Source organism: Quercus robur, chromosome 2 (assembly GCF_932294415.1).
Source record: "Quercus robur chromosome 2, dhQueRobu3.1, whole genome shotgun sequence".
Taxonomy (NCBI): Eukaryota; Viridiplantae; Streptophyta; class Magnoliopsida; order Fagales; family Fagaceae; genus Quercus; species Quercus robur.
Genome location: NC_065535.1, coordinates 64870845 through 64898749, shown reverse-complemented (window position 1 = coordinate 64898749; position 27905 = coordinate 64870845). Strand labels below are relative to the sequence as shown.

The following is a 27905-nucleotide window of genomic DNA, read 5'->3' as shown; positions in this document are numbered from 1 at the left end:
GAAGAGAAGATTAAGGATGGCATTTACTTGATTTTGAAAATTGTAGTCTAAATTGATACAAATCATACAATTAATATTTAAGAGATCAAGTTGATCATTTTCCAATGGTTGGAGAATAAACTTAGTAATTTAACCTAAAATTTTAGATGACAATAACTTCAAAACTAACACAAGATAGCTATGAGCCTATGACACATCAAAATCTTATTATTATTATTAATTTTTGATACTTTTTTAAGAGAAGTGTTACATTCACAATATTTTCAAAAAAAAATCTTAGGTGGTAAACTGTTACTGGTTCTAATTTTAATCCACAATCAAAATTACTTTGTTGCCCATAATAACAACCCACTACCTAGAATTTGTTTTGAAAATATTGTAGATATAACATTTCTTTTTTTAAAATGATCTTTGAGAGATTTAAAGCCCATTTGGCTTGAGCTTATAAGTTTCAGCTTATTTGAGTTTTTAGCTTATTTTTGGTATTATTCATGAGTCCCATTGCACTTTTTGGAACTATTTTTCATTGTATTATTCAGTTAGTCTTTAATTTTTTTTCTAACACTTTCAACAAAAAATTTTCAATTTCAGACTCACCTAAATAAGCTGTTTCCAACTTTCCATTGCCTAGATGACAATAAGTGTTAGTTTGGATACAACGTTTTTTCCTCAATGTTTGCGTTTGTGTTGCACTATGCGTTTTTTAGTGGGTTCCGTACACTGTTCACTGGACCTGCAAGTACTTTTTTTCTTGCAAAAATAACTTTAAAACTGAGTTCAACGGTACTATTCACACATTTAAATATTATTTTATTACAGTGTTTTCAATTTTCAACAATAAGCGGTATCTAAATTGCCACTAACTTCTAAACCAACCCAAGGTAGCTATGGCACACATATCAAAGACTAATAAGTATTATTATTATTGTGGAATAGTCATCTTCTTGGGAGCACCCAAGTTTTACCAAAAAGAATTTGACTAAAGAAAAAGTCTTCACCTTTGTCTCTTTGTTGTGGCTCTTTCGAAAATTAGAGGTTTCAAGCCTCAAATAATACAAAAAGATTATATTTTAACGAAGGAAAGGTCTTTAAGTTTACCGCGTACAACAGGAGAGGAGATTTGGAAGGAACTTAGGAAATGACCATCCCATTGCGATAGAAAAGTAAAAAGGGACAGAGTGAGAAACCAACCCAAGATAGCTATGGCAGACATATCAAAGACTAATAAGTATTATTATTGTGGAATAGTCATCTTCTTGGGAGCACCCAAGTTTTACCAAAAAGAATTTGACTAAAGAATAAGTCTTCACCTTTGACTCTTTGTTGTGGCTCTTTCGAAAATTAGAGGTTTCAAGCCTCAAATAATACAAAAAGATTATATTTTAACGACGGGAAGGTCTTTAAGTTTATCGCGTACAACAGGAGAAACCACTTGAGATTATTTCCAAGGATTACAATGAAATTGTGACACTTGAAAGTTGAAACCACCTTTATCACTTCGACACTTCGTGATATATCATCCTCCTTCACTCTCATGCAACCTTTTCTAATTTATTATCTTTCTCCTCAAGAAGAAATCAGCATCCTTGATAAAGAACCATCCACCCCAAACAAATTGCAACCAATAACCAAACAGAAATCACAATTAAAATAAAACTAAAATCTGACTAGTGAGTCAGTGAACAGCCCCCAGCTTTCACTTCTAAATTTACAAATATTGGTTAACAACAGTCTCAAACGCATTGTTATCATTTTAAAATAATGAAGCTGTTCTTTATAACCTTACAAAAACTTGGATATCTCTTATGAAAGATCAATAATTCATTAAATTCGGAGTTAACATCTTTGATGCAAAACAGATCTCTTTCATCTCATAGCTCATAATAGCCATCTTCCAAGGTCACAAATAGGGCAAATTGGTATCTTCCTCCAAGATTCTTGTTGGCCTGATATCTTAATATCCTCCATTCTTTGTGTCATAGCCACAACTCACTTCGATATTTGAAGTATCTGAATTTGTTTGAAGTCACAATTGGGCATCTTCCTTCGTGAGTGTTGTTGGCCTGATATCTTCTATCAAGTATCTGATTGTGTTCTGTAATCAGATAGGCTCATAGTTGATTGTCTCCCAATATAAGGACACACAGATCAGATAATGGTATGAAGCCATTCTCAGATCAATGAAGTTGAAAATATCACTAGAATCCTCTACAGTTTTGTACCTTCATAAAGAGAGAGGGGGGTGGGAGGGGGAAGGGGGCAAGGACATTTGTTTTCTTAGATAAGTTTATAAGTTATACAACTAGTAGTTGAGAAGATGTCACATTTCAGACTTTGTGATTGTGTCACTGCAAAATTATTCATTAGCGTGATAAGCATGGTGGAGATTTCTTGGCTACACATGCATGGATAGACTGTAAGTATACCCACTTCAAAAAAGAAGAAGATAGGAAGTACTAAAATACAGTTCCATATAGCAATGCAACTACAGAATTCACAATGAACTTTATCATGGAATGTGCAAAAACTCCACCAAAGTATACACAAAATAATTGAAATCTTGGAATACACAAAGCATAACCTCTACGAAGATCATCAATGTTGACTATGAAGTTGAAGTGTTAAAGAATTCTAGTCTTACCCTGCTTGAGGGGGGAAAAACTAATTTGTTTCTAATAATTTTATTCCATTAATTAGTCAATCAATGAAAAGGTTCAAACAAGCAACTGCAATATAGATGGAATAAAAGACATTTCTGTTCAAGAGAGTAACCTTAAAGCCACAGTTGAAGCTTCAGCCCGTACTGTATACAAAGTTTTCGTGAGAGTTAGTAGCTAAGTCAGCTCCTTGTCTGTGCCTGCAATCTCTTGACATTGCTGCCCATAGAAACTATTAGTACCAGCAACAGGGAAACCAACCCAAAACCAAGCACAAAACAACCACCAATTTCACTGTAACAGTTGAATACTACCAACATGAAATTATCTTGTTATGTCATTATAATGGCCCACAGAGTTCATGAAATTCAACTTCTCTAATATTTTTATGTCATTTGAGGGAAGCTGAGAATTTCCAACTTCTTATCAAACACAAAACCAAATTAGATGTACTTTTTTTTGGTAAGTAAATTTACATAATCATGCCATACCCACCTTTAAATATCATATATGTGCTTATAAAAAATGGGGAAGGGGGGATTCAAACCTTGGTTCTCTGATCCACAGGGGAGATTGAGCAGTGCCACACCCACCTTTTAAATACTAAGAATCACTAGCCGCCATTGAATTTTAAGCAAGAGGGCTAAAGTCTTTCGCTAATATTACACACTAATACAACTGATGGACGCAATTCTAGCCAAAGACAAAGAGTTGCACATGAAATTGCCCCAAAGCAACATGATCAAATCACATCACAAAGGACCTCTACTTCCTCAAAAAAAAAAAAAAAAAAAACAAATCAGCTTCTACACAACATATACGATTCAATAGAAGATAAAAAAAGAGAATGTTTCATGAAGAATGATTCAGTGTCATTGTTCATGAAGCTAAAAACACCTGTAATCACAAATGATCAAGGATTGGCAACTATAGAGCCGTTGTAGTACAATCAGAAATCATAAGAGAGAGTCAATCCTCTATTTATTTATAAGGATTAGCAAGAATGTTACCCAAAACAAAATATATACATTGACAACAAAATAAAAATATTCATGTGAGCAAAAGGGTCATCGGGAATTACAAGATTGATGACGATAGATCTCCTGGAGGAGCAGAGCTCTGGCCCTATTGATGGTGATAAAGCATAGGTTTATATGTTCCTCAAGAATTTCAAGCGTGTGCTGGATACTGACTTGGTCTATTTGGAGGCGTTTCATCACCATTTGTATGGGATGCTTTTCGTTGCCCCTCTCCAATACAAAGCGAATGAGGAACTTGTGATTGTCAACTGCATCTCTGATACGATCAACGAGGCAGTTAATGGTGACAAGGTGCTCGTCCAATTTATAAGTGCCCCTAGTAGCAGCCTCAAGCTGCGCTATACCGGCAACTTCTCTGTAATCAACTCCAGCAGCAGTGCAGATGAAACAGAGGGCAGGCCCAGTTGTGGCGTGGCGGATGAGGCGAATTCTAGAGCAGGATTTGCGGAGGCGGCGATCAAGCTGTGGTTTGAGATCGGAATAGCATTGGTGCATTTGGTTGAAGTTGTGAGAGTCAGGGGAAGGAAAAGGGTTGTCGAGGCGATCAAAATCAACTAATAAGTTGAAGATGTGATCGCATTGGGATTGGGAGAGGGAAGAGTCTAGATTAAGGACTTCAAGGAGGGTTTGAAGAGGAGAGTAAAGGGCACGTGCGCGAATGACACTAAGGTGTAAGAGAAGGCACAGAGTGGTGGTGTTTTCGCTATGATCAAAGTAGTCTTTGACACGAGTGGTGAAGGGGCTAGTCTTGGCACGAAGAAGTGCCTCTTCTACGCATTCTTTGTTGGGGTCAAGTAAGCTGTGGCTGTGGTGGTGAATCTCACCGTTTTGTTCGGGTAATTGTGATTGCAAATGATGAATTTTGGAACGCATTGAGCTGAAGGAATTGGTTTGGACAGTGAGGGTGTATTCGCGACTGAAGTTGATGTTGGTGGGTGAGGGTTGAGGTGAGACGGCCTCCGTGGAATTCCCTGTACACCAAAAACGAAAAAACCGGTTAGCGCATTTAGACAAACAGGTGGTGCGCGGTGAGAAAAATTGATGCAGATTAAGCTTACCGTGAGAATTCTGCGGCGGCGGTGGCCGCGGTGGAGCAGAGGAATTTGTTGATGATGATGATGATTTGAGGGAGAGACACTGAAGCATTTTTGGTATCTTGATGGTGGATTTGGGTGCTATTGAATTTGATTCCCAATTCTCAATTGCCATAAGAAAGCATAGATAGGGTTTTTGACTAGGCCTCTTCTTCAGTCTTGACCGTGGACTACATACAAGATACAACTACTACATCATGATACTATCCTTCTCTACTTCTCTCACAAGTCACGAAGTCAAAAAATCAGAAATAGCTCAGAAAAGGTTCAAGGATCTAAATTAGAACCCCCTTTCCAAATAACATTAATATTCTAATAATTTCCTTAGATGTTCGGTTTTGAAAGTATATGTGAAATTAGCATCTCAAGTTTATAAAACTCGAAATTTAATTAGAACTCGAGTTTTTAAAGCTCGAGAAAAGTTCGAGTTCACTATTTTTGTGATACCCTTACGCGGACAAATTTTCTACGTGGAGTCACGTAGAAATCGAGTGTATAAGACTCGAAATCTGCACACTTTTACCCAAATCACAAAACCACAGCACTTTCAAATGGCTCATTACAAAATCTTCAAAGTTCAAACACAGAAACACGAACTCACTCAAACTCTCAAACTCATTCTCAAACTCACTCACTCACTCTTAAGCAATCATAGCCTAGTGCTGAAGCAAAATCGTAGCCCATTGTCACAAAGGTACTCACGCTCAAGCAATCGTAGCCCACCGTGCCGAAGGTACTCTCTCTCTCTACTCAATACATTGTTGTTTTTGGTTCTTAGATTCCTCTGTCTCTCTCTCTCTTTCTCCAATTTTAGATTTTGGAATTTCATGATGTGACCTAGGGTTTTTCGTTTTTCAATTTTGGATCTTTTTGGGTTTTTTTTTTTTTTTTTTTTTTGGGTGTTCTAAGAATATGGTTATGTTTTGGCAATGACATTAGTTTTTATGTGATTGTTAGAATTAAAAAAATAAATAAATAAATAAAATGTGTTATTTCAAGGAAACCCAAGTACCCATTTTTGGATTTGATTCAAAGATGGCATTTTGGAACTTTGATTCACTTTTGAGGCAAACATTGTTGATGTTTGATGGTCTTTCATGGTATGAAAATGCAGTTTATAATGTAAAGAAGAGTGGAGCAACAATTTTTTAGATTATTGGTCTGGTTGTTGTTTCATGTCTTTTGCTGATCTATTCCTGGACTGGGATATAAGTAACAAATATGAGCCATGCTGCTATGCTTATTTCCTATTGTTAAACTAGTTGATTAATAGAAGATGTTGTGAAACTTGTTGTTAGATTAATTAATTTATAGAAACTTGTTGCAAAACCTATTGTTAGAAAATAGAATAATTAATAGATCCTAAATTGTGCTAAGGATGGATTTTCGTTTTTCAATTTCGGATCTTTTTGGGTTTTGGTGATTCATGTTTGGTTTTCGAGAAAACCCTACCTGATGACCATACCACTGGCTAAAAGTTGGCTGTAAAATCTAGAGAATATTATTGTTCAAGACATCATTGAGTAAGGCACAAAAAGACATGGTTTACATGTCTAATTTTTTTTTTGATAAAATGTGTGTAATTGTTATTGTCTAGATTTGAATACTTTATTTCTACTCAATTTCCTCTTCTCTCTCTTTTTCTCTTTGCCTTTACAAGTCAATGTGGCTTAACTTCGTTGTTCTTGTATGGTGCTTTTTTGGTTCCAATTAATGCTATAGTAAATAATAGTTGGTGGTTGTTTGCAAAGTTTAATTGATAGGAGAGTGAGTGTAGTTTGTCATTTGAAAATTTCTGAATTTTGGTGGGGATTTTGATTTAATACACAATTTCCTAAATTTTGTAAGTACACAGGTTTTATTTTTGAAAAAGAGCTTTTAGCTTGCACTTGATACAACATACACGAATGGATGAAGCTGATAGTTTTGGGACTTTTTGTAGAAGTAACCTAGTTTTGTAAACAAACTTTAGTGCCAATTCCATATGTACTTTGTGCTGATATGATTTTTATGCATTCAAAAACTGGTGATTGTTAGAAGAATGCAAACAATAGAATGGAAGATTTGTATTTTTGAGAAATGAATATGAACAATTTTTCACTCCATTTTCTGTTCTCAAGAATAAGAGTATGTTGGTAGTTTTTCAAATTTCAAGTCCTCCAAGGAATGAAGGTGGTTTCATTTATAGTTGTATTTCTAAAACTTCAACCGGAACCAGACATAAAATCTAAAAGTATCTTTTTGTCTGAAACTTTTTGAAAGTTGCTTAAAAGGTAGTGCTTCATTTAATTTCTCTTTACTTACATATATAAAACAAGGTAATGCTTCATAGAATAATCAGTAGGTTTTCTGGTTGGAAAGTTGTGCTATTTGCTTTTATAAAATTAAATAATTATTTTCCTAGAATCTTTACACAATAATTATCATAAAGTACTGTTTGATGGAAGAACTAGACAGTTTGCTAGTTTATAGTTGCATTCTTGCACAGAAGCCTATTACGAAATCACTGGATGCTCATTCTTCTTTCCACTTGATTTTTGGTAAAGGCCTTTTTTCTTTTTCTTTTTAGAAACTTTTTTGGTAAAGACCATTTTTTTTTCTTGAGAAATTTTTTGTAAAGACTTAGTTTTACACAAACCCAACATGATTCTCACTGAAAAAAAAAAAAAAAAAAAAAAAAAAAAAAAAACACCAACATGAATCTTTAGTGTTCAACAATGAATCTTTAGTGTACAAACTCAATACCATTTAGCTTAACTCAAATGAATAGGTAAACATAGGAACAGAAAAGATCAAGGTTGGATTGAATCCCCAATTACAGCAAAGTACTCTATTTAATCCTGAGTTATAGATGTACTTCTTCTTGCTTTCCATTCATTTAGCATCCTTTTTTAAATAATGCCAATAAGCTGCTCTTCAGTATAGATTTTCCTTGCATGTAGAATAACATTCCTTTGCCCTCACACTATTAACGATCTCACAGTAGCACTCTTTGCAGTATGGAGCCTCGGATTGATGAGGAGCCAGAGATCGTGCGCCTTGGTCTAGAAGATGATTCTTGTTGACACGACAATGATATCATCGATTAGAGGACATTTGGAATGGCGAGGTGAAATATCTAGTTCTAACAACCGCTTTAATTTTTACGTTGCCTTTGACTTTTAGCAAGTTGTTTCAAAGTTGTATATCTAGTTCTAATAACCGTTATAATTTTTATCGATTTTGTAGGACCCGGGCCCACTTACGTGCCGTGGTCGTGCTAAGGAGATGGCAAACATAACAATGTGAGATAATCGGGCGATTGACATTATCAAGTTGCTAAGGCTAGAAGGATTGTTTAGGGCCCCTTCCAAAGAGATAGATCATTGCCTAATATCGGCCCTAGTTGAGCGATGACGGCCGGAGACTTATACGTTCCATCTTTCACATGGTGAGATGTGAATCACCCTACAAGATGTGGAGGTCATTTTCGGACTTCCTATAAATGGTGAGGTCTTGGTTGGGTTGACTGCTATGGTGGATGGGGATTGGAGGCAACTGTGCATGGAGTTGCTTGGTTTACTTTGGTGAATGACAACAAAACTTTGGTGGGCCAAAGAATTCTCATCAACTACCATGTTGATGTCATTGCAAAGCCACTGCCTCATGATGCAATGGAGATTCAGATACATCAGTATGCCTGGTGCTATATTTTAGCGTTACTAGGGGATAAGCTTTTCTTGGACAAGTTGGGAGATAGGGTGCATCTGATGTTCTTGGAGTTCTTGTGGAACCTTCATGATCCGCCACAGTATAGTTGGGGTAGTGGTTGCCTGGCATGGTTGTACAGAGAGTTGTGCCGGGTAAGCGATAAAGAGGCATCGCAGATTGGTGGGGTGTTGCAATTGGTCCAGTATTGGCCATGGGCGAGATTGCCATTCTTGTGCTCGAGGATAGAGCCCCTGCCTGGATGTGATTATGGCCTATGGCCAAAAGCTCCACTTGCATTTAAGTAAGTATTTTCTTGATATTTAGTGTGTTATGCAATGTACTTTTCTTAGTAAGTAAGTGTTATTATCTTATCTTATGTTATTCGCTCATAATTGTAGGTGGGTACAGGTGCCAAGCTCGAAGAGTAGGCCATCCGGCATCGCGTTGATCCACTATCGTGAACAATTAGTTAGAATGCAGCCGGACCAGGTAATAATATACAAAAATCCTGTTTGGTTATGTTAATTTTCCTTAAGAATATGTTAAAATCATTGCTTTAAAATATCTTCTACTTTAATTTTTGTTTTTCCCTTTATCTATGTATTCTCCCTTGTGATCATGTCAATAAGATGTTAAGATAATTGTTTTTTGTTTCTATTGTAGATTATGTGGCAGCCATATGAGGTAGACTTCAGCCACCTTCATGACTTCTGCGTTGCAGGGAGGGATACGTGGACGGCAAGGGTGCCACTTGTGTGTTTTTGCATGGTAGAGACATACCACCCAAAATCGTGTCCTTCGACAGTTTGGGTTGGTGCAGGAACGACCTGACCATGTTGTGTACGATGATAGACTGTATAGAATAGACTGGCGTGGGAAGGTGGAAAAGAATTGGAAAGAGGAGCATGGACCGTATATCCTTACATGGGATATGAGACAACAATGACTTTGCCATGCACCTCTTCAGATTAGTGAGATGCCCCGCGATCATGCCTATTACCGCTAGTACCGTCTAGTCATTTGAAAGTATGTTGACCGCAACAGCGCTAAATTAGATATGATGGTAATGTGTTCTAATTAGATTTTATTACCTGGGTTGTTTTTTCTTCAGTACATGTATGAACGTAGAATCAATTGATTTCTTTTTTCAGCAAATTTGGTTTGATCTGACTAACATCTAATGAAAAAGACTTTCTGTTATATATAGTATTCTAATAAAACTTTTAGTTCTTAGTTGAGTATTTGAGTAGATTAATAAGTACTATATTATCCATTTTATAATTGATACATAAATGTCTCAAATCTGATTATACTGGTTCTTTCTCTGTTTCAGATTGAAAGCCATTTAGCGCTGTTGGAGATGCTTCCTGTAGGAAGCCGAGAACACAACCATGTCCGGTGCGTCCTAAATAATGTGGCTAGGCTTGGTGGTGGTCTTGCAGCAAATGGGTAGGCAAACAATGGGCATGAGACTGAATCAGTAGCTATTGCAACCTCAAGTACAAGCGCAGCACCCGTAAGTACACCGACCCGTGGTCGGCGAGCTATTGCAAGCCCAAGCACAAGTGCAACTAGGGGCTGTGGTCGGCCTGCTACAACAAGCCCAAGCACAAGTGCAGGTAGGGGCCGTGGTCAGCGTGCAACAACCCCTCGGGTTGTAACTTGTCCTGAGATACTTGCACCCATCCCGTACGCATCTCCTCAGCCCGAGATCCTTCCACCCATCTCAGATGCATCTCCTTAGTCTGAGGTCCCTCCACCCTTGGTAGATGCATCTCCTCAACTCGAGGTCCCTTCACCCACCCCACCTTCGCAACCTAATTTTGATCTCGGTATTGATCAAAATTTGACCCCTCCTATTCTCCTCGAGACATGCTCATACCCACCCACTAGCTCTAGCGCACCCATTCCTGGCCTCTATACAGGGCATCATTACCCACCTACCTCATCCTTATCCGACCCTCTAGGACCTCCGGATGGGATTGACACTCTACAGCCACATAGAGGTGTATTGGCCGAGCATCCCCCTCATCAGCCATCACCCCCACGAGGTAGATTGCAACGCACTAGAAGAGCACCCACTTGTGAGACAGGTGGACACAAAATAGGACATCGAGGTAGTTCTATGGTATGATAACATTAATTTGCTTGTAATGATATATATTTTGTAGTTCACTTTATTCTTATCATTACACCGAATATTGATTGTATGCATCTAATGTCTTTGCAGCATAATGATGAGCCTAAGGATGATGCCCTGCAGCCTCCTCCCTCGCCCAAACATTACACGAGGGTTAAAAAACGCAAAATTGGTGAACCTTAAAAAAGAGGTTTGTTAAAGAGGTTTGAAAGTACTTTTTTCTTGCTTTTGAAAGAAAATTTGTCATGACCCAAATCCATGGAACATGAATTCGGATGCATGACTAACCTGCTAAACTTATATAACTCTATAAACATAATTAATCCAAAATAAATTAATACTCCAAAGAAACAATACTCTTAAAAACCTCTTACAAAAATCTAAACTCCACAAATAGGAAATAATCTCCACTATATAAAACATGAATTACAAAATAAAAGTAGCTAAAATTCTATAAGTCTTCAAGTAATACTGAAATCGCCTACAACTTCCGTGCCCTACCTTGCACCTTATAAAGCGATCCAAAGGTTCTAAATTCCCAACTACACTTTAATCTAAAAAAATAGTAATTGATGGGGTGAGCCATATATCCAATAAGTAATTATACAGAATATACAACAGAATAGAGTCAAGCCAGGCACGAGTATTTTGATTTTTCACAAACTCATTCAATGATATCAAAAATAATTTTTTCCAAAACATATAATGGATCACTTAATATAATTGAAATCACATATTAAAATCATTAGAAAACACATACACATAATTGATCAGAGCATAGTGTCTCATATACACATCACATATTCTCACATACAATCCTGTGAACGGATACCAACATCTAACCCCTGTTGGTGAGGGATCAACACATATTCTCACATACAATCCTGTGAGCGGATTTACACATATCTGATATATCTGATCAATTCTAAAAAAACACTTATTTTTGAGTCACATATCACAAAAGTAAAGTTTATACAAAATATAATAATTTACTTGATATTAACAATTATTCCAAATACAGAGGCATATCGAAGGTCACAATATCGAATTGAACATAAATCAAAGGATGCTTGACTCTCTTAGGAAATGAATAAGAACTGAAGAGTTTATATAAATATTTTTACAATTCTTGAGTAAGTTTGAAAACCCAATTTGCTAAAAGAAACATCTTAAATACCATTTGAAAAATAAGAATATGACTTTGAAATCACTTGGTTTTAAACAAACTTAAAGAACAAGAACCTTTTTAGAAAACTTACATTGAAACTCAATTATTTTCGGAAAATAGTTTAGTTTAGAAATCATCTTTTAAATGAGATTTGGACATTCAAAACTTATTTAAAATTCGAAGTATCTCTTTATTTAATCCGTCTAACTTAAATCTTACACTAACAAGAAAAACTAAAGCACTAACAAGGGAAATTATCAAACACGGACACTTGGGCTAAACCTAGATGGAATAATTATTTAAAAAGCTCAAATTTTTATAAGAAAAACATACCTTCAAACTTGAAAAAATCTGAATTTCTGTTGGTAGGGGCAAAAGGGATTTTCAAGGTATGGGTGAGGATGAAGCTGATTGTGAGGAAAAGGGATTTTCAAGGTATGGGATTTTCAAGTCTGAAGCCAATTGTGAGGAAAAAGAGAGTGTTTGAGGGTGAGGGTGATTTTTGTTGCATGCCGAGGGGTTAAGGATGACTGATTTGGGTGTTTGAGTGAGAGTGTTTGAGAGACTGAGTGAGAGAGTGTTTGAATTGAGAGAGAGTGTTTGAAAATGTTAGATTGATATATTGTGCAGATTTCGAGTCTTATAAACTCGATTTCTACGTGGCTAAATCTCGTCCACCTGAAAAATTTGTCCACGTAAGTGTAATAACAAACCGGGCAAAACGAATTTTAAAAGCTCAAGTTCTAATTGGATCTCTAGTTTTAGAAACTTGAGATGCTAGTTTCACATATTATTTCAAAACCGGGAAACTAAAGAAATTATTACCATAGTAAGGTTATTTGGAAAGGGTGTTTGCGGTGGGTGTGTTCTATTGAACTTCTAATTTTCTTAGGCTTTTGGGCTTTTTCTTTTTCTTTTTTTGTATTTCAACTTTGAAATCCAAATTGTATGAGTGGGTTCTTCAAAAAAAAAAAAAAAATTGTATGAGTGGGCCTTTGGTGTGTGTGAAACGGTCCCCCTAGCTTCTTCTTTTTTCTTTTTTTCTTTTTTTTTTTTATTTTTTTTTTTTTTTATAAATTTAATTTTTTATATATGTTTTTGTAAAAATGAATTTCAATAATTGGGAGGATTTGAACCCTTGTTTTGAATTTCCTCTTTTTCAATAGGTTGAGAGCTTAAACCTGCCCTTGTGGGTACCTGTCTCACTTGCCCTTATTGAATGGATTTTACCCGCCTCGCATAACAAATGGGATGGGGATTGGGATTAATATTTTCCCCCATACTCATCTCGTCTATATTTAAACAATTAAAAAGTATTTTTATAGGATTTTTTTTATAAGGTAGTATGCATATATATATATATGCTTTTTTAGCTTTCAAACTTTAAATTTATGATTTTTTTTTAATGTATTGTTGAATTTATACTTTTATGTTTTAAGATTTAAATTGTTTATATATTTAAATTGTTGTATTGTTATGTTGAATTGTTTTTGTGTTTCGTAATACCTGAATCATTGTATTGTTATGTTTTGAGAATGTTTTGTAATATTATAACTTGTTTTTTTTTTTTTAAATGTTTTATGAGTTTCATTTAATGTATTCAAACTTTTAATAAATTGTATATGTAAAAAAAAATTATGTGGCAAGATGGGTACTCACCTGTTAGAATGAGGTGGGGAAAAAACCTTGCCTCAAAGCTAGTGTGGGGCGTGGGCAAGGAATAAAAAAAATGCTCCATGCCTGTCTTGTTGTCATTCCTATTTCTTAATTTCAGTTAGCATGTCTATTTTACCAAAAATTCTTATCAAAGTCACCTCTTTTCAAGAATATCTCTCATTCTAAGTAGCGATTTGAAGAGTTTCTTATCTTATTGATGTGTACAAACTATGATCATTCAATTCCCTCTAGCAATTACAGAACTTCTTGATTCCATTTTGTTTCTTTTGGATTCATTTTTCTTCACAATTTTGTTCTTTGTCTTTTCTTCTTTCTAATATATATATATATATATATATATATATATATTTTTTTTTTTTTTTAATTTTCCTTAAGAGTTGTTTTTCTTTTCAAAGTTAATGATCTTGAGTTTGTTTGAATCATGTAATATGGCCACTACCCAACAGTCTTGTATAGTCACCTGCTTGAAGAGATCTAGTTGCTTCTTATAACTATTGTTGCTTGGAGTTTGCTTTTGTGCATAGAGATGGGAATAGAGTGGCTAGATTGATGGCAAACGGGTCCTGTTGTAACGTTAATGTTTGTTTGGATAACATACCCCTTCTTGCTTTGTTGTTGCTTCAACAAATGATGTACATTCCCCTTTTTTTAAGTTTTGTGAATAAAATTTCTAACATTTTCTCCAAAAAAAAGGCCCTTCAATCGTGGTTTCAATTAATTAAATTGATAAAATTTTTTTTCCTAAAATAAGGGATTTAAATCCGGTACACAAAATAAAATAAAAATTATTGGTCTCTTAACTTGTTGGTAAAGAAAAATCATTATGGAACAGATAATATAGGTTTTAAAATCTATCATACCTACTAAGAAAATTACTCTATCGATTATTGATTGTGTCAATTTAGTTTTCAAATATACTTGTGTAAATTTAGTCCCTAAACATTCAAAATCAAAGCAATTTTTATTCTAAGATTTTATTTATCAAAAAAAAAAAACTAAAATTTCATAATCACTTAAAATTGAACAAAATTAACTCGAAGTACACATTAAAAGGTTATTAAGGAAATTGTAAAATTTATAAATCATCTCAATTCCAACTATTAATTTTGTTAAAATTTAAATGAAGTGAAGATTAAGGATGGCATTTTACTTGATTTTGAAAACTGTAGTGCTAAATTGATACAAATCATACAATTAATATTTAAGAGATCAAGTTGAGCATTTTCCAATGGTTGGAGAATAAACTTTGTAGTTTAACATAAAATTTTAGATGGCAATAACTTCAAAACTAACATAAGATAGCTATGAGCCCATGACACATCAAAATCTTATTATTATTATTATTATTATTATTATTATTATTAATTTTTCCTATTTTTTTAAGAGAAGTGTTACGTCTATAATATTTTCAAAAAAGATCTTAGATGGTAAACTGTTACTGGTTCTAATTTTAATCCACAATCAAAATTACTTTGTTGCCCACAATAACAATCCACTAGCTAGAATTTGTGGTGGAAATATTATGAATATAAAATTTCAAAAAGTCTTCAGCTTTGACTCTTTCTAGTGGCTCTTTCGAAAATTAGAGGTTTCAAGCCTCAAATAATACAAAAAGATTATATTTTAACGAAGGGTAGGTCTTTAAGTTTACCGCGTACAACAGGAGAGGAGATTTGGAAGGAACTTAGGAAATGACCATCCCATTGCGTAGAAAATTAAAAAGGGGCAGTGAGAAACCACTTCAGATTATTTCCAAGGATTACAATGAAATTGTGACACTTGAAAGTTGAAACCACCTTAATCACTTCGTGATATATCACCCTCCTTCAATCTTATGCAACCTTTTCAAATTTATTATCTCTCTCTTCAAGAAGAAATCAGCATCATTGATAAAGAACCATCCACCCCAAACAAATTGCAACCAATAACCAAACAGAAAACAAAATTTAAAATAAAACCAAAATCTGACTAGTGGGTCAGCGAACAGCCCCCAGCTTTCACTTCTAAATTTACAATAATGGTTAACAACAGTCTCAAACACATTGTTATCATTTTAAAATAATGAAGCTGTTCTTTATAACCTTACAAAAACTTGGATATCTCTAATGAAAGATCAATAATTCATTAAATTCAGAGTTAACATCTTTGATGCAAAACAGATCTCTTTCATCTCATAGCTCATAATAGCCATCTTCCAAGGTCACAAATAGGGCAAATTGTTATCTTCCTCCAAGATTCTTGTCGGCCTGATATCTTGAAATCCTCCATTCTTTGGGTCATAGCCACAACTCACTTTGATATTTGAAGTATCTGATTTTGTTCGAGATCACAATTGGGCATCTTCCTTTGTGAGTGTTGTTGGCGATATCTTCTATCAAGTATCTGATTGTGTTCAGTAATCACATAGGCTCATGGTTGGTTGTCTCCCAATACAAGGACACAGAGACCAGATAATGGTATAAAGCCATTCCCAGATCAATGAAGTTGAAAATATCACTAGAATCTCTTGACAGTTTTGCACCTTCAGACAGAGAGAGAGAGAGAGAGAGAGAGAAGGGGGGGGGGGGGGGGGGGGGACATTTGTTTTCTTAGATAAGTTTGTAAGTTATACAACTAGTAGTTGAGAAGATGTCACATTTCAGACTTTGTGATTGTGTCACTGCAAAATTATTCATTAGCGTGATAAGCATGGTGGAGATTTCTTGGCTACGCAGGCATGGATAGACTGTTAGTCTACCCACTTCAAAAAGAATAAGATAGGAAGTGCTAAAATACAGTTTTATATAGCAATGCAACTACAGAATTCACAATGAACTTCATCATGGAATGTGTAAAAACTCCACCAAAGTATACACAAAATGATTGAAATCTTGGAATACACAAAGCATAACCTCTACGAAGATCATCAATGTTGACTATGAAGTCGAAGTGTTAAAGGATTCTAGCCTTACCCTGCTTGAGGGGGAAAAAACTAATTTGTTTCTAATAATTTTATTCCATTAATTAGTCAATCAATGAAAAGGTTCAAACGAGAAAATAAAATATAGATGGAATAATAGACTTTTCTGTTCAAGAGAGTAACCTTAAAGCCACAGTTGAAGCTTCAGCCTGGACTGTATACAAATATTTCATGAGAGTTAGTAGCTAAGTCAGCTCCTTGTCTATGCCTGCAATCTCTCAACATTGCTGCCAATAGAAACTATTAGTACCAGCAACAGGGAAACCAACCCAAAATCAAGCACTAAACAAAAATCATTTTCACTGTAACAGTTGAATACAACCAACATGAAATTATCTTGTTATGTCATTATAATGGCCCACAGAGCTCATGAAATTCAATTTCTCTAATATTTTTATGTCATTTGAGGGAAGCTAAGAATTTCCAACTTCTTATCAAACACAAAACCAAATTAGGTGTACTTTTTTTGGTAATTAAATTTACATAATCATGGCATACCCACCTTTAAATACCATAAATGTGCTTATAAAAAATGAGGAAGGGGGGATTCAAACCTTGGTTCACTGATCCACGGGAGATTGAGCAGTGCCACACCCACCTTTTAAATACTAAGAATCACTAGCCGCCATTGAAAGCAAGAGGGCTAGAGTCTTTTGCTAATATTGCACACTACTACAACTGATGGACACAATTCTAGCCAAAGACAGAGTTGCACATGAAATTGCCCCAAAGCAACATGATCACATCACATCACAAAGGACCTCTAATTCCTCAAGAAAAAAAAAAAAAAAAAAATCAGCTTCTACACAACATATACGATTCAATAGAAGATAAAAAAAGAGAATGTTTCATGAAGAATGATTCAGTGTCATTGTTCATGCGTTTGAACTTTGAAGTGAAGCTAAAACACCTATAATCACAAATGATCAAGGATTGGCAACTTTAGAGCCGTTGTAGTACAATCAGAAATCATAAGAGGGAGTCAATCCTCTATTTGTTTATCAGGATAAGCAAGAATGTTACTCAAAACAAAATATACACATTGACAACAAAATAAAAATATTCATGTGAGCAAAAGGGTCATCGGGAATTACAAGATTGATGACGATAGATCTCCTGGAGGAGCAGAGCTCGGGCCCTATTGATGGTGATAAAGCATCGGTTTATATGTTCCTCAAGCTCTTCAAGCTTGCGCTGGAAACTGACTTGGTCTATTTGGAGGCGTTTCATCACCTCTTGTATGGGATGCTTTTCGTTGCCCCTCTCCAATGCAATGCGAATGAGGGACTTGTGATTGTCAATTGCACCTATGATACTATCAACGAGGCACTTAATGGTGACAAGCTCCTCGTCCAATTTAAAAGTGCCCCTAGTAGCAGCCTCAAGCTGCGCTACACCAGCAACTTCTTTGTGATCAACTCCATCAGCAGTGCAGATGAAACAGAAGGCAGACCCAGTTGTGGCATGGCGGATGAGGTGAATTCTAGAGCAGGATTTGCGGAGGCGGCGAGCAAGCTGTGGTTTGAGCTCGGAATAGCATTGGCGCATTTGGTTGAAGTTGTGAGAGTCAGGGGATGGAAAAGGGTTGTCCAGGCGATCAAATTCAACTAATAAGTTGAAGATGTGATTGCATTGGGAGTGGGAGAGGGAAGACTCTAGATTAAGATCTTCAAGGAGGGTTTGAAGAGGAGTATAAAGGTCACGTGCGCGAATGACACTAAAGTGTAAGAGAAGGCAGAGAGTGGTGGTGTTTTCGCTATGATCAAAGTAGTCTTTGACAAGAGTGGTGAAGGGGCTAGCCTTGGCATGACTAAGTGCCTCTTCTACGCATTCTTTGTTGGGGTCAAGTAACTCTGCTAATAGTAACTGGTAATGGTCATGGTTGTGGCTGTGGCTGTGGCTGTGGTGGTGAATCTCACCGTTTTGTTCGTGTAATTGTGATTGCAAATGATGAATTTTGGAACGCATTAAGCTGAAGGAATTGGTTTGGACAGTGCGGGTGTATTCGCGACTGAAGTTGATGTTAGTGGGTGAGGGTTGAGGTGAGACGGCCTCCGTGGAATTCCCTGTACACCAAAAACGAAAAAACCGGTTAGCGCATTTAGACAAACAGGTGGTGTGCGTTGAGAAAACTTGATGCAGATTAAGCTTATCTTGAGAGTTCTGCGGCGGCGGTGGTGCCGGTGGTGCAGCAGAGGAAGTTTTTGATGATGATGATGATGATGATGATGATGATGATTTGAGTGAGAGACACTGAAGCATTTTTGGTATCTTGATTGTGGATTTGGGTACTATTGAATTTGATTCCCAATTCTCAATTGCCATAAGAAGAAAGCAGAGATAGGGTTTTTGACTAGGCCTCTTCTTCAGTCTTGACCGTGGACTACATGCAAGATACAACTACTAAATCATGATACGTATCGTTCTCTACTTCTCTCACAAGTCACAAAGTCAAAAAATCAGAAATTGCTCAGAAAAGGTTCAAGGATCTAAGTTATCTAAACCATACTGGCTACCCGTTTCTGAATAACTAACCCGGTCCTGATTTGTGGGGGGGGGCTTCAAATGTCCAAACTAGTTGTCTTTAAGGCCCATGCAATAAAAGCTAATATTCAGACCCAAGAAAAATGAAAAAAAACAAAACACTACATATTGCTTTTGTTGCATAAATCTGTTACCTCAAATGTAGACTCTCATGAGCTCATGGATTTTGCAACTAACGCTACCCAATTTGTGAGCAAATTGCATCCAATCTCTGTTCTCTTTGTACCAGCTACTCTTACTGTGTGGGCTCGACCAGTTTTATTAGAGCAGTTGGCTCGAGATAGAGAGTTTCCGGAATTTGAATTACACCATCAATCTTCCATCCAAGAGTCATAGTTATTTATCAAACTGGATTAGAAAGGGTCATAATTATTGCAAGGAGAAAGAACAAAACATGGGAAAACTATTTTTCTTATCAAATTTTTTCCGTGAGACAAATCATCTTCTGATCCAGGACAGTAACTAATATTCAGAAGTGGGCACTAGAAAAAGAACAAAAAAAAAAAAAAATAAGAAGATAATAAAAGCAGAGAAGAGTACAAACAAAATTCGTATGTCAAAACCATTTTTAACATGATTTTCCTTTTTTTTATATAAAGTTTTCTGCAAAATTATTCTTGATAAGAATGTCAATAATTAAATCATTAAATGCCTTGTTATTTGTTAGAAGCTTCTATGCACTAAGAAGCTAGCATTATGTAAGATAGCCAAAAATGAATAACAAAATGCTAATATACAAATATTAGATCCAATGTGTGTATAAAGTGAAAAAATAAATGGGGAAGTAGAAGATTATGAAGAAAAGAATAATGGTAGCACGAACGGACCATTTAGGTTCGTGCCAAATTGGGCAGAGGTGTCTGACAAGAGACAAAAAGAGGGGCTGAGAATTGATGGTAGCCAAAAACATGCATCATGGTCTATACCAGCACAAATGAGCCTTTAGAAGCCTCAATACTTTGATTTCTCCTGAGCAACTAAACTCAAAAGGGACAACCTTTATCCAGACACAAAATTGTCACTCACATCCCAATTGAAGAAGAAAAACCCTTCTTAATTGTAATTTTGTAGATTTCAAAAGCCCCGAAACAGAATTTGCAAGACATGAAAAAATGCCAGTGAATCGTTTTCATTTCTGAAGTATCTGAGACAACCTTCAAACATAAGATCGTGATGTCTTCTACTTTTTAAACAAGTGATAACTGTGTAAAGAGAAGTAACCGTTACTAATTCTACTATCTTTTTCCCTCAGAAGAAACCGGCATTATTTAAAATCAAGCACAACCCGATGAGAGAAAGTGATCGAAGCATCTAATGTAGACACAACAAAAATCAAGCCCACCCCAAGCTTCACTTTGATATTAACAAAAATAATGGTTACATCAAGGTTTCTCATACATTTATGGAAAAAAAAAAAAATAATACAGCTGTTCTTTATACACTTATCAAACAGCTGGATTTCTTCTCTCACGTTTCAAAAAAGAAAAATATAACAAATAGAAAGTAAAAAAAAAAAAAAAGGTATGTAACAAATATCACTCTCAACATTATGGTTGCAAACAAATATATTTTATTCTGTTGTTTTAAATAAGAAGCTTCCAAGGGCCACGTGTGGGGTTCCTTCCCCCATGACTGTTGTCAAGCTGATCTCTTTCTCTCGTATTCGATCAAGTTCCATTACCACATAGCTCATGGTAGGTCGCCTCTCACTTGAAGGTTGGACACATTGGACTATCAGTTGTATGACCTCTTCCATGCCTTCAGCTGTAAAGGTATTGTCCAATCTTTGATCAATGATGTTGGAAAACTTGCTATCTTCTTGATTATTTTGCACCTTAAAGGAAAAATACAACAAAAAAAAAATTTAGCTCCAAATAAATTCCAATCAAACAAACACCTCAAAGCTACTGCCTTTATAGCCATATTGTCAATTTGCTTCAAAAAAATCACTTAAAGCTTGCATAGGACAGTTAAAATCTTGAAGGCTACAAAGACATAAACATGCGCAAGCAAATGCACATATTTCTTTTTGAATGAGATACCATGATGATATCTGCTGTGACCGACCCACAAACACACAATCATCTAGTGATCAACATATGATTTAGAGAAGCTGATAGAAGCCTTCACTATTGTATTAAGACAATCGCGTACCCATTCAACCAAGTTCTGATTTGAGTCAAAAGAAGGTGATTCAGTTGCTTCCCGCCCACTTACTAACTCCAGAAGGAATACCCCAAAACTGTATACATCACTTTTTTCAGAAAATCGTCTGAACTCTAGCACTCTGCATCAGTGAACAGAATATAGATCGAGTGATTAACAATGTATCATCTAATTAGTCATAAGAAACACGTGAAATTAAAGAGTTAACCCCGAGAGTAGCGTAGCAATTGAGGACCACACCTCATGAAGTGAAAGTCACAAGGATGACTCCCCCACCCCTTCTTGGGGTCATTCATGAAAAAACAAGGACAATTAAAGTGTAATAGTCTGGAAAATAAAGAAATGGAAAATTATGGAGTATTACTCCGGGGAGAGGAATATCTCATCTGCTTGCACTTGAGAAGATGGGCCCGCAATATCACCTCTTCCGAGGAAATTACGAAGTCCTGCATCTGCAACCTTAGGTATAAAATTTTCATCAACAAGAACATTGGCTGTTTTGAAATTCTTATGTATCAAACGGGGAGACTGGGAGTGAAGATGAGCCAAACCTGCACAAAGACAACAGGATCAATGAGATCTAGATGACTAAGGTAGCAGGTGCTTCAAGACCTTTTGAATATAAAGGAGGAACTTTCAAATAACTGAAAGCCTTACAGTAGCTTACAAAAGAATTTGTGGGACTGATATCAATATTTCGATATTTTATCTAAAGAATAGAAAAACGGATACCAGGAAAGCCACAAATGCTCACTGATTTTGCAGAGGATCACCTTTAGCTGCACCTAGGGCTATTGTAAGTCTAAGCTTGAATTCTAGCAATTCTTTCGGAAGTTGGCCAGTGCCTGCAAAGGGAAAATAAATTCTTCAACATGGATCGGAATTAAATGTTGCAGAGGGCAAAGTCTATGTATATACTAAGCTGATATCTAGAACACAGAAGAAATGTCATATTGATAACAGTATTTTATATATATACCATAGTTTTGGTTACATACTGGATGCTGTTTAAGGTGAAGATCTATGGATAAAATTTTGCATGGAGAAAAGATACAGTCAAGAAATGTCAGCTTCACCAAAATACTTCAGTTAACTGAGGTAAATAAAAGCAAATATGGTGACTGGATAGAGAGTTACCGTACAAGTGACTGGAAATGTTTTTATTAGGTACGTGCTCATATACAAGAAACTGCAGATTATTTTCCTGACAATAGCCCAATAGAGTCACAAGATTTCGATGCCGAATAGGTGAAAGGTAGCGTACCTGATAGTTAAAGTCAGTGCTGTTAGATCCAGCCATGAAAAATACTAAATTAAGAGGTTTACTGCAGTACAAAAACATGACAGGAAAACCGAGGAAAAAGATACTAGGTAAATCCATATACCAGTCCATTAGATTCATGAAATAAGAAAAGCAGGAAAAGATAAGAAACTCTTTTTAAATGTTTTAGTGTATTCAACTCCAAGAAGCCCGGAAAAGGTGTTCTTCAGTTTGAACTGACTTGTTTTTCAATATATAACAAGGGAGAATGGACATGATGTATGACATTAGATTGGTTGGGCAGATTGGCAAAGGATTAATCAACATCTCACCAATTAACTGGGAGAAGACTTTGCGGAGTTGACTTTGAGTTGTAAATAATTCATTACCGGATTCTGCAGTTCCAATGTATAAAATAAAAACCCCAATGGCTTTTGCTACTATAACCTTCCCACCCATGAATTTTTTATTTTTATTTTATTTTTTTATAGGCATTTCACCTCGAAATAAGAAATAGTATTGATATTGATAATAGATATTAAAAAAAGCATATTAATATTAAATAAAACAAAAGTAGTAAATATAAAATATAAATGAATAAAAAAACAAAAAAAAAACCCTTCACCCTAGCCTACGCTACAGTCCAAAGGATTTCTCATGTGACAAGCACTGATCAACATCAGCAAGGCACTGCTTCAATCATCCAGAACAAGGAATTTGGAAGAGAAATAGAAAAAAAAATAAAGGCAGCCCATACCATACCATGACATGTCATGGTGGAAGCAAAATTGATTACTATAAAGAAGCATAAAAAGGAAAGCATTGTTTGTGATAAATGTTCATATTTGCTAGTCAATCCTAGGAAAGTTTGTTAAGTATGATTTCATCTAAAGTGAACCTTAAATATAATAGGGAGATTTCCGATTCAAAAGAAAAGTGCTTTTGCATCTAGAATATGTTTTTTTAATCTGCTTCAGCAGTTCCCTAATATGTATATGATTTCATTTTTTTGTTGCTGGGTTTAGCTGTCTGGGAGGAAAGTGATGATTACCTCATTGATAAATTCCTGGCTAGGTGCTCCAGATCGCTTCTTGATGGCCACAAGCACCCCATCATTAAGCCAGCCCTCGTATACCTCCCCAAATTTTCCTTCCCCGATTAATTGTTTATCACTAAAATTTTTTGTGGCAAGAGACAATTCTTCCATCTCGAAGCGCCTTGTTTCTCGAAATGACAACTCAACTCCAACATGTCTTCCCACTGCAGGTTATCATAACAGACTATGAACTGATTGTTGTTTACATTGAGCTTGCCTCTTTTGAAAACCTCAAAGAAACGTATATGGTGTAAAAGTTACCTTGAACAGACGGATCAGAGGATCCTGTCTCAGAAGTTCTTGAAACGCTTCTTTTGTGAGAGAGGCAGAACCATATAAAGAAGATAACTATCCCCACCAATGCCACGGCTCCTGCAGCAGCTCCTATTATTGCTGCAAGATGCCTTGACATCTGGTATGGGAAGCACTTCAGCTAAGCTGTACAGTATAATTGGGATACAAATAGTTATGCATTGAACCTGGAATACAAAGGATACCACAAGAAAAAGAATCATAATCTACTGGGGAAAGAAAAGGGGCAAAAAATAAAAAGCGAGCAGCATTCATGCTTATTAAATTTCTATACGCAAATGGATAGTAGAAACACATTGGGCAGCAATGATAACCCTGAATCAAGAGTGGATAATTATTCAGAACATAGATGGCAAGTCTATTACAAAATTTCTGAAATTGAGTAATCCAAACACGAAACAATATTCAGAATTAGGGAATGTATATGTTAGTAATTGGGTTGGATTTGACCTGACTATAACCCACAGCCCATGGATCATCCAAATGGGTTATCTGATAAGTGGATTTAAAGTTGAGTTCAAAACTGATCGTGGAGTGATATACAATGAGTGGTTGGGCGATTATAGGATCACTCATCCTAATACTGGGTTTATCCCTATTTGTATTTAAATACTCCTTCAACAGTCTGATTACAGAGATGAATTGGGAGAACTAAAGTGTACTCACAATTTCTAATTGCTCTCTCAAGCAAGTCATCTAAGTTTGAATACAGAGAGAAATTGTGAGAACTAAAGTTTATTTACAGTTTCTAAGTGCTCCCTAAAGCAAGTCATCTCTCTCTAGGGACACCATCAAGAGTACTCTAGAACTTGGAGTGTCGGGAATCATGAAAGAGACTATAGTATCCTCTCCAGTGACAAGAAGGTGCTCCAAGAACAGTAGAGCTCATGAGGAGGAGTTTGTAAAGCAAGCAAAGATAAAGATCTGGCAAGTGCTTAATCGGTTCTACAAAGGTAAGTGAATAATATGGTCATCTAATATATTCAACAGTTTGGAACAGAGAGAGAAGGGAAGTGGCTCAAATAACTAAAAAACTTGTAGATTCCAGTATTTTTAGTATATTTGAGCTACCTTCACCTCTCTTTCTCATCTCCCTACATCTCTCCCATCCAAACATAGGGTATGCAAAACAAAACTGACTGTTTTTACCCCCAAAGAGAACTGCAAAGAACATGACTAAAAGTGCAGAAAGCTTGCATTGATGTTGAAATGAGTATAGAAAAACTGACATCATGACTGATTATGCGAATTAACCACTTAAATAAAGTCTACAAATACCAGTTCAATTCAGACATAGTTACAAGGCTAAATATGATCATTCAGAGACTCTAATTGCATGCTTTGTATTCAATTCAGAGATGCATCTAATGTAAGGTATTGAACCAAAACTCAAATCACTATCTGAAACTTTTGAACCAGTTGAAATTAAAAAAGCATAGATAGGAAAAGGGGGTCCAGACCTGAATTCCTAGGGAAGTAATGCAGCCAGATCTCTAAGAACCGCAGCTTCATTTGCCAATGATAAAGTGAAATGAATCTTCTAAATACCACTACTAACGACCAAATCAGTATTCACCCACATTCCCAACATTGAAAATGAATGCTCTATTTAAGGCAAAACCCAGCAATGAAATCAAGAAGATACCCCAAATAATATATCCTACTTAAAAAAAAAAAAAAAAAAAAAAAATCAATGAAACCCAGTTGGGATCACGACCAAATCTTCAAGTCCCAGTGTACCATGTCTATGTCCAATCAAAATCAATATACTTCTTCAGTGGGCGATGATACAGACATACCAAAAAGGGTGATGATAAATACAGATACGTACCAGCTACTCTCTTAAGTCCAAGAATGAAAACCCGGAAGCCTCTCTTAGCTGTCTGTCTATCAAACTTTGTTGTTGTACTTTTAGAATAAAAAAATTAATGGTAATGCTTTCTTACACTCACTCACTCACTCACTCTCTCTCTCTGTTCATCGTTGTATACAAACAATGCCGACAGAAAGTGACATAGCGCCGACAACACTTTCAGGAGTTTATTTTCACACTCTACCAAACCACCCAATTCAAAAATTATAGATATAAATACAAAACCCCACAACCCCAAAAACCCAAAAAATAACTCCTTTTATACTCTTGATGATTCAAAAAGACACAAACAAAAACAAATCCATACCAGCAAAAAAAGGTGAAAAAATATTGAAGAAGCACAGGAATAAAAACTTATCAACAAGGAAAGAGAAAGAGAGAGAGAAGGAGTGTGTGTGTTAATTTTTAGTTTGTTGTGTGTGCTGTAAAGCAGTACAATGGTTGTCTGATACTGCAAGTTGAAGAGGGTTTATTTTTCTAGAGTGTCCTGTACAGAGCATCTCTGGCTGTAACAGATTCACAGTATATATGAGAAAGAGAAAGAGACAGACTCAGAGAGAGAGATACAGAGAAGAAGAGAGAGATAGTTGCCCCTACCAGCTTGGCTGTACACTGATATACTATTCGTATGGCAGAATTATTTTTTGTTAATTGAAAAATAATAATAAAATATTGTTTATTTTGGTTAAAAAAAATATTGATATTGAGAATTGAGATTGATGAAGAAAGAAAGAGATTCCAAAGTGTTTGTAGCTTGTGGGGTTGCTATCCCACCAGCCAGCTATGTTGACATCGCTCCTACTCACCTGTTTTATATATTGCTTATATTAAATATTATCTATAAAAAAATATTGCTTATATATATATTATATATTAAATAAATACATTATATTATATAAATAAATACATTATTAAAAGGAAAAGGAAAATATAACGGCTACCTCTACGGCTCTACACTTTTTTTTTTCTTCACTTTTGTTTACTTTTTAATTTTTATTTAATTTTCCCTTACCTGAACACTTCGGATTCTCGGCACTATTAGCATATTACGATGATAATGATGATGATCAATAGTTTAAGGGCTGGCCTGAATTGTTTGAGATGTATCCCCCATGATAGATAGAAAGTCATTCTTTATTTCTTTATTTATTTTTTATTTGGAGCTCTTGAGAATAATTAATGGGGGAATATGATCACATCTTTTTATTTTTATTTTTTGAGAAACATATGATCGCATCTTATGTAACTAGGCGCGAAACACATGATATTTATCTAATCTCGATCAAAATTGGGAAAATGACTTCTACAAAGTATTTAAATTGTGATATCATTAGTTTAGGACATAACATATAATAAAAGGTTTCAGGTTTTTTAAGCGTTTTATAGATAAAAAGAGTGAAATAATCTCTCAAAAGGCTAATAAAATGTCAATTCTTTATTTTTTATGGAAAAAAAGAGAGGAGGAGAAATTTAATTGGAGTGTGAGAGAGTTTTCATATATATATATATATATATATATATATATATTTTATGCCTGGTTATGATTGGTTTCGGAAGATCTAAGAATACAAATTGTGACAGCTATTTACTAATGACAACAATAATGCAGTAACCACCATGGTTTAATAATATACGAGATGTCAACATCCAAAATTATTGTAGCTCAATGATTTTTAATCCTTTCTAATAACCAAACTTCGCCTTGTTTTCTTTTCTTTTCTCTTCTTGGTCTCACTTAAAGTGGCACACTGGCATGTACCACTGGCCTTTGTGTCGGTTGATTGATGTCATAAACTCATATCATATAAGCTATAGACCATTTAAAGCAGAATAATTGGCCCCATGCTAATTCCTGTTCACATTAATTGCTACATAATCAAGCAGTTCACACATTATTCTCTCCAAAATTTTCACGCAGCATAATCAGTGATGCACTCTTGCAATGTCGGAACTGGAAACAGGTGTTAAGTGTCTCTTTGGGAATAATTTATTTATTTTATTTTTAAAAATATATTAAAGTATATTTATACTTCGAATTTTTTTTTTGTGGTAAAAATGAGAAAAAAAAGGAAAAAATAGAGTTTTAAAAAACTGTACATAAAAACTAAAAAATAAATTTTCAAACTCATGCAAAACCGACATCTATCAAATTATTAGGAATACCTTAGCCAGAAGCAGAGCCTTTTATTTTTGTGTCCTCTCTTTTACATTTTATTATTATTTTTGAA

The 27905-nt window shown here is 35.4% G+C and overlaps 3 protein-coding genes across 12 annotated transcripts; all 3 read right to left on the bottom strand.

Annotated features, from left to right (window-relative positions):
- Nucleotides 1-1623: 1623 nt before the first annotated feature.
- LOC126714490 (UPF0496 protein At3g19330) lies at nucleotides 1624-5067 on the bottom strand. Of its 6 annotated transcripts, none has more exons than XR_007651616.1 (4): nucleotides 4756-5067; nucleotides 3739-4668; nucleotides 3205-3422; nucleotides 1624-2876 (listed from the first exon to the last, which is right to left on the bottom strand). XR_007651616.1 is itself a non-coding variant. In XM_050414654.1 (4 exons), exons 1-3 carry the CDS (start codon nucleotides 4904-4906, stop codon nucleotides 2794-2796), a joined length of 1164 nt encoding a protein of 387 aa, XP_050270611.1. In that variant the 5' UTR covers nucleotides 4907-5065; the 3' UTR covers nucleotides 1624-2348; nucleotides 2773-2793. The 6 variants fall into 6 exon arrangements, 5 of the variants coding, with proteins under 5 accessions (XP_050270611.1, XP_050270612.1, XP_050270613.1 ...); XM_050414654.1 differs by lacking the exon at nucleotides 3205-3422 and having other exon boundaries at nucleotides 1624-2348; nucleotides 2773-2876; nucleotides 4756-5065; XM_050414655.1 differs by lacking the exon at nucleotides 3205-3422 and having other exon boundaries at nucleotides 1624-2222; nucleotides 2773-2876; nucleotides 4756-5065.
- LOC126714489 (UPF0496 protein At3g19330-like) lies at nucleotides 1624-18772 on the bottom strand. 4 transcript variants are annotated; one of them, XR_007651614.1, is made up of 4 exons: nucleotides 17520-18772; nucleotides 16980-17188; nucleotides 16549-16652; nucleotides 15432-15987 (listed from the first exon to the last, which is right to left on the bottom strand). XR_007651614.1 is itself a non-coding variant. In XM_050414652.1 (3 exons), exons 1-2 carry the CDS (start codon nucleotides 18748-18750, stop codon nucleotides 16570-16572), a joined length of 1314 nt encoding a protein of 437 aa, XP_050270609.1. In that variant the 5' UTR covers nucleotides 18751-18772; the 3' UTR covers nucleotides 15432-15987; nucleotides 16549-16569. The 4 variants fall into 4 exon arrangements, 1 of the variants encoding a protein (XP_050270609.1); XR_007651613.1 differs by lacking the exons at nucleotides 15432-15987; nucleotides 16980-17188 and adding an exon at nucleotides 1624-2581 and having other exon boundaries at nucleotides 16358-16652; XM_050414652.1 differs by lacking the exon at nucleotides 16980-17188.
- Nucleotides 18773-20297: 1525 nt separating this feature from the next.
- On the bottom strand, nucleotides 20298-26301 carry LOC126714488 (probable serine/threonine-protein kinase PBL3). Of its 2 annotated transcripts, none has more exons than XM_050414650.1 (8): nucleotides 25265-26301; nucleotides 23754-23971; nucleotides 23448-23656; nucleotides 22273-22399; nucleotides 21909-21980; nucleotides 21500-21686; nucleotides 21124-21256; nucleotides 20298-20803 (listed from the first exon to the last, which is right to left on the bottom strand). In XM_050414650.1, exons 2-8 carry the CDS (start codon nucleotides 23902-23904, stop codon nucleotides 20540-20542), a joined length of 1143 nt encoding a protein of 380 aa, XP_050270607.1. In that variant the 5' UTR covers nucleotides 23905-23971; nucleotides 25265-26301; the 3' UTR covers nucleotides 20298-20539. The 2 variants fall into 2 exon arrangements, with proteins under 2 accessions (XP_050270607.1, XP_050270608.1); XM_050414651.1 differs by having other exon boundaries at nucleotides 23754-23930.
- Nucleotides 26302-27905: the final 1604 nt, after the last annotated feature.

Bases quoted from the DNA above. Each gene is read 5' to 3' on its own strand.
- LOC126714488 (XM_050414650.1), bottom strand. From the start codon at position 23,904: ATGTCAAGGCATCTTGCAGCAATAATAGGAGCTGCTGCAGGAGCCGTG. The intron at 23,657-23,753 runs GTAACTTTTACA...GATAACCTGCAG, and splicing joins CTCTGATCCGTCTGTTCAAG to TGGGAAGACATGTTGGAGTT. The intron at 21,687-21,908 runs GTGATCCTCTGC...GTCTTTGTGCAG, and splicing joins AGCCCTAGGTGCAGCTAAAG to GTTTGGCTCATCTTCACTCC.
- LOC126714489 (XM_050414652.1), bottom strand. From the start codon at position 18,750: ATGGCAATTGAGAATTGGGAATCAAATTCAATAGTACCCAAATCCACA. The intron at 16,653-17,519 runs GTAATTCCCGAT...TTCTATTGGCAG, and splicing joins GATCTATCGTCATCAATCTT to CAATGTTGAGAGATTGCAGG.
- LOC126714490 (XM_050414653.1), bottom strand. From the start codon at position 4,906: ATGGCAATTGAGAATTGGGAATCAAATTCAATAGCACCCAAATCCACC. The intron at 4,669-4,755 runs GTAAGCTTAATC...TTTGGTGTACAG, and splicing joins GCCGCCGCAGAATTCTCACG to GGAATTCCACGGAGGCCGTC. The intron at 2,877-3,738 runs GTAATTCCCGAT...TTCTATGGGCAG, and splicing joins GATCTATCGTCATCAATCTT to CAATGTCAAGAGATTGCAGG.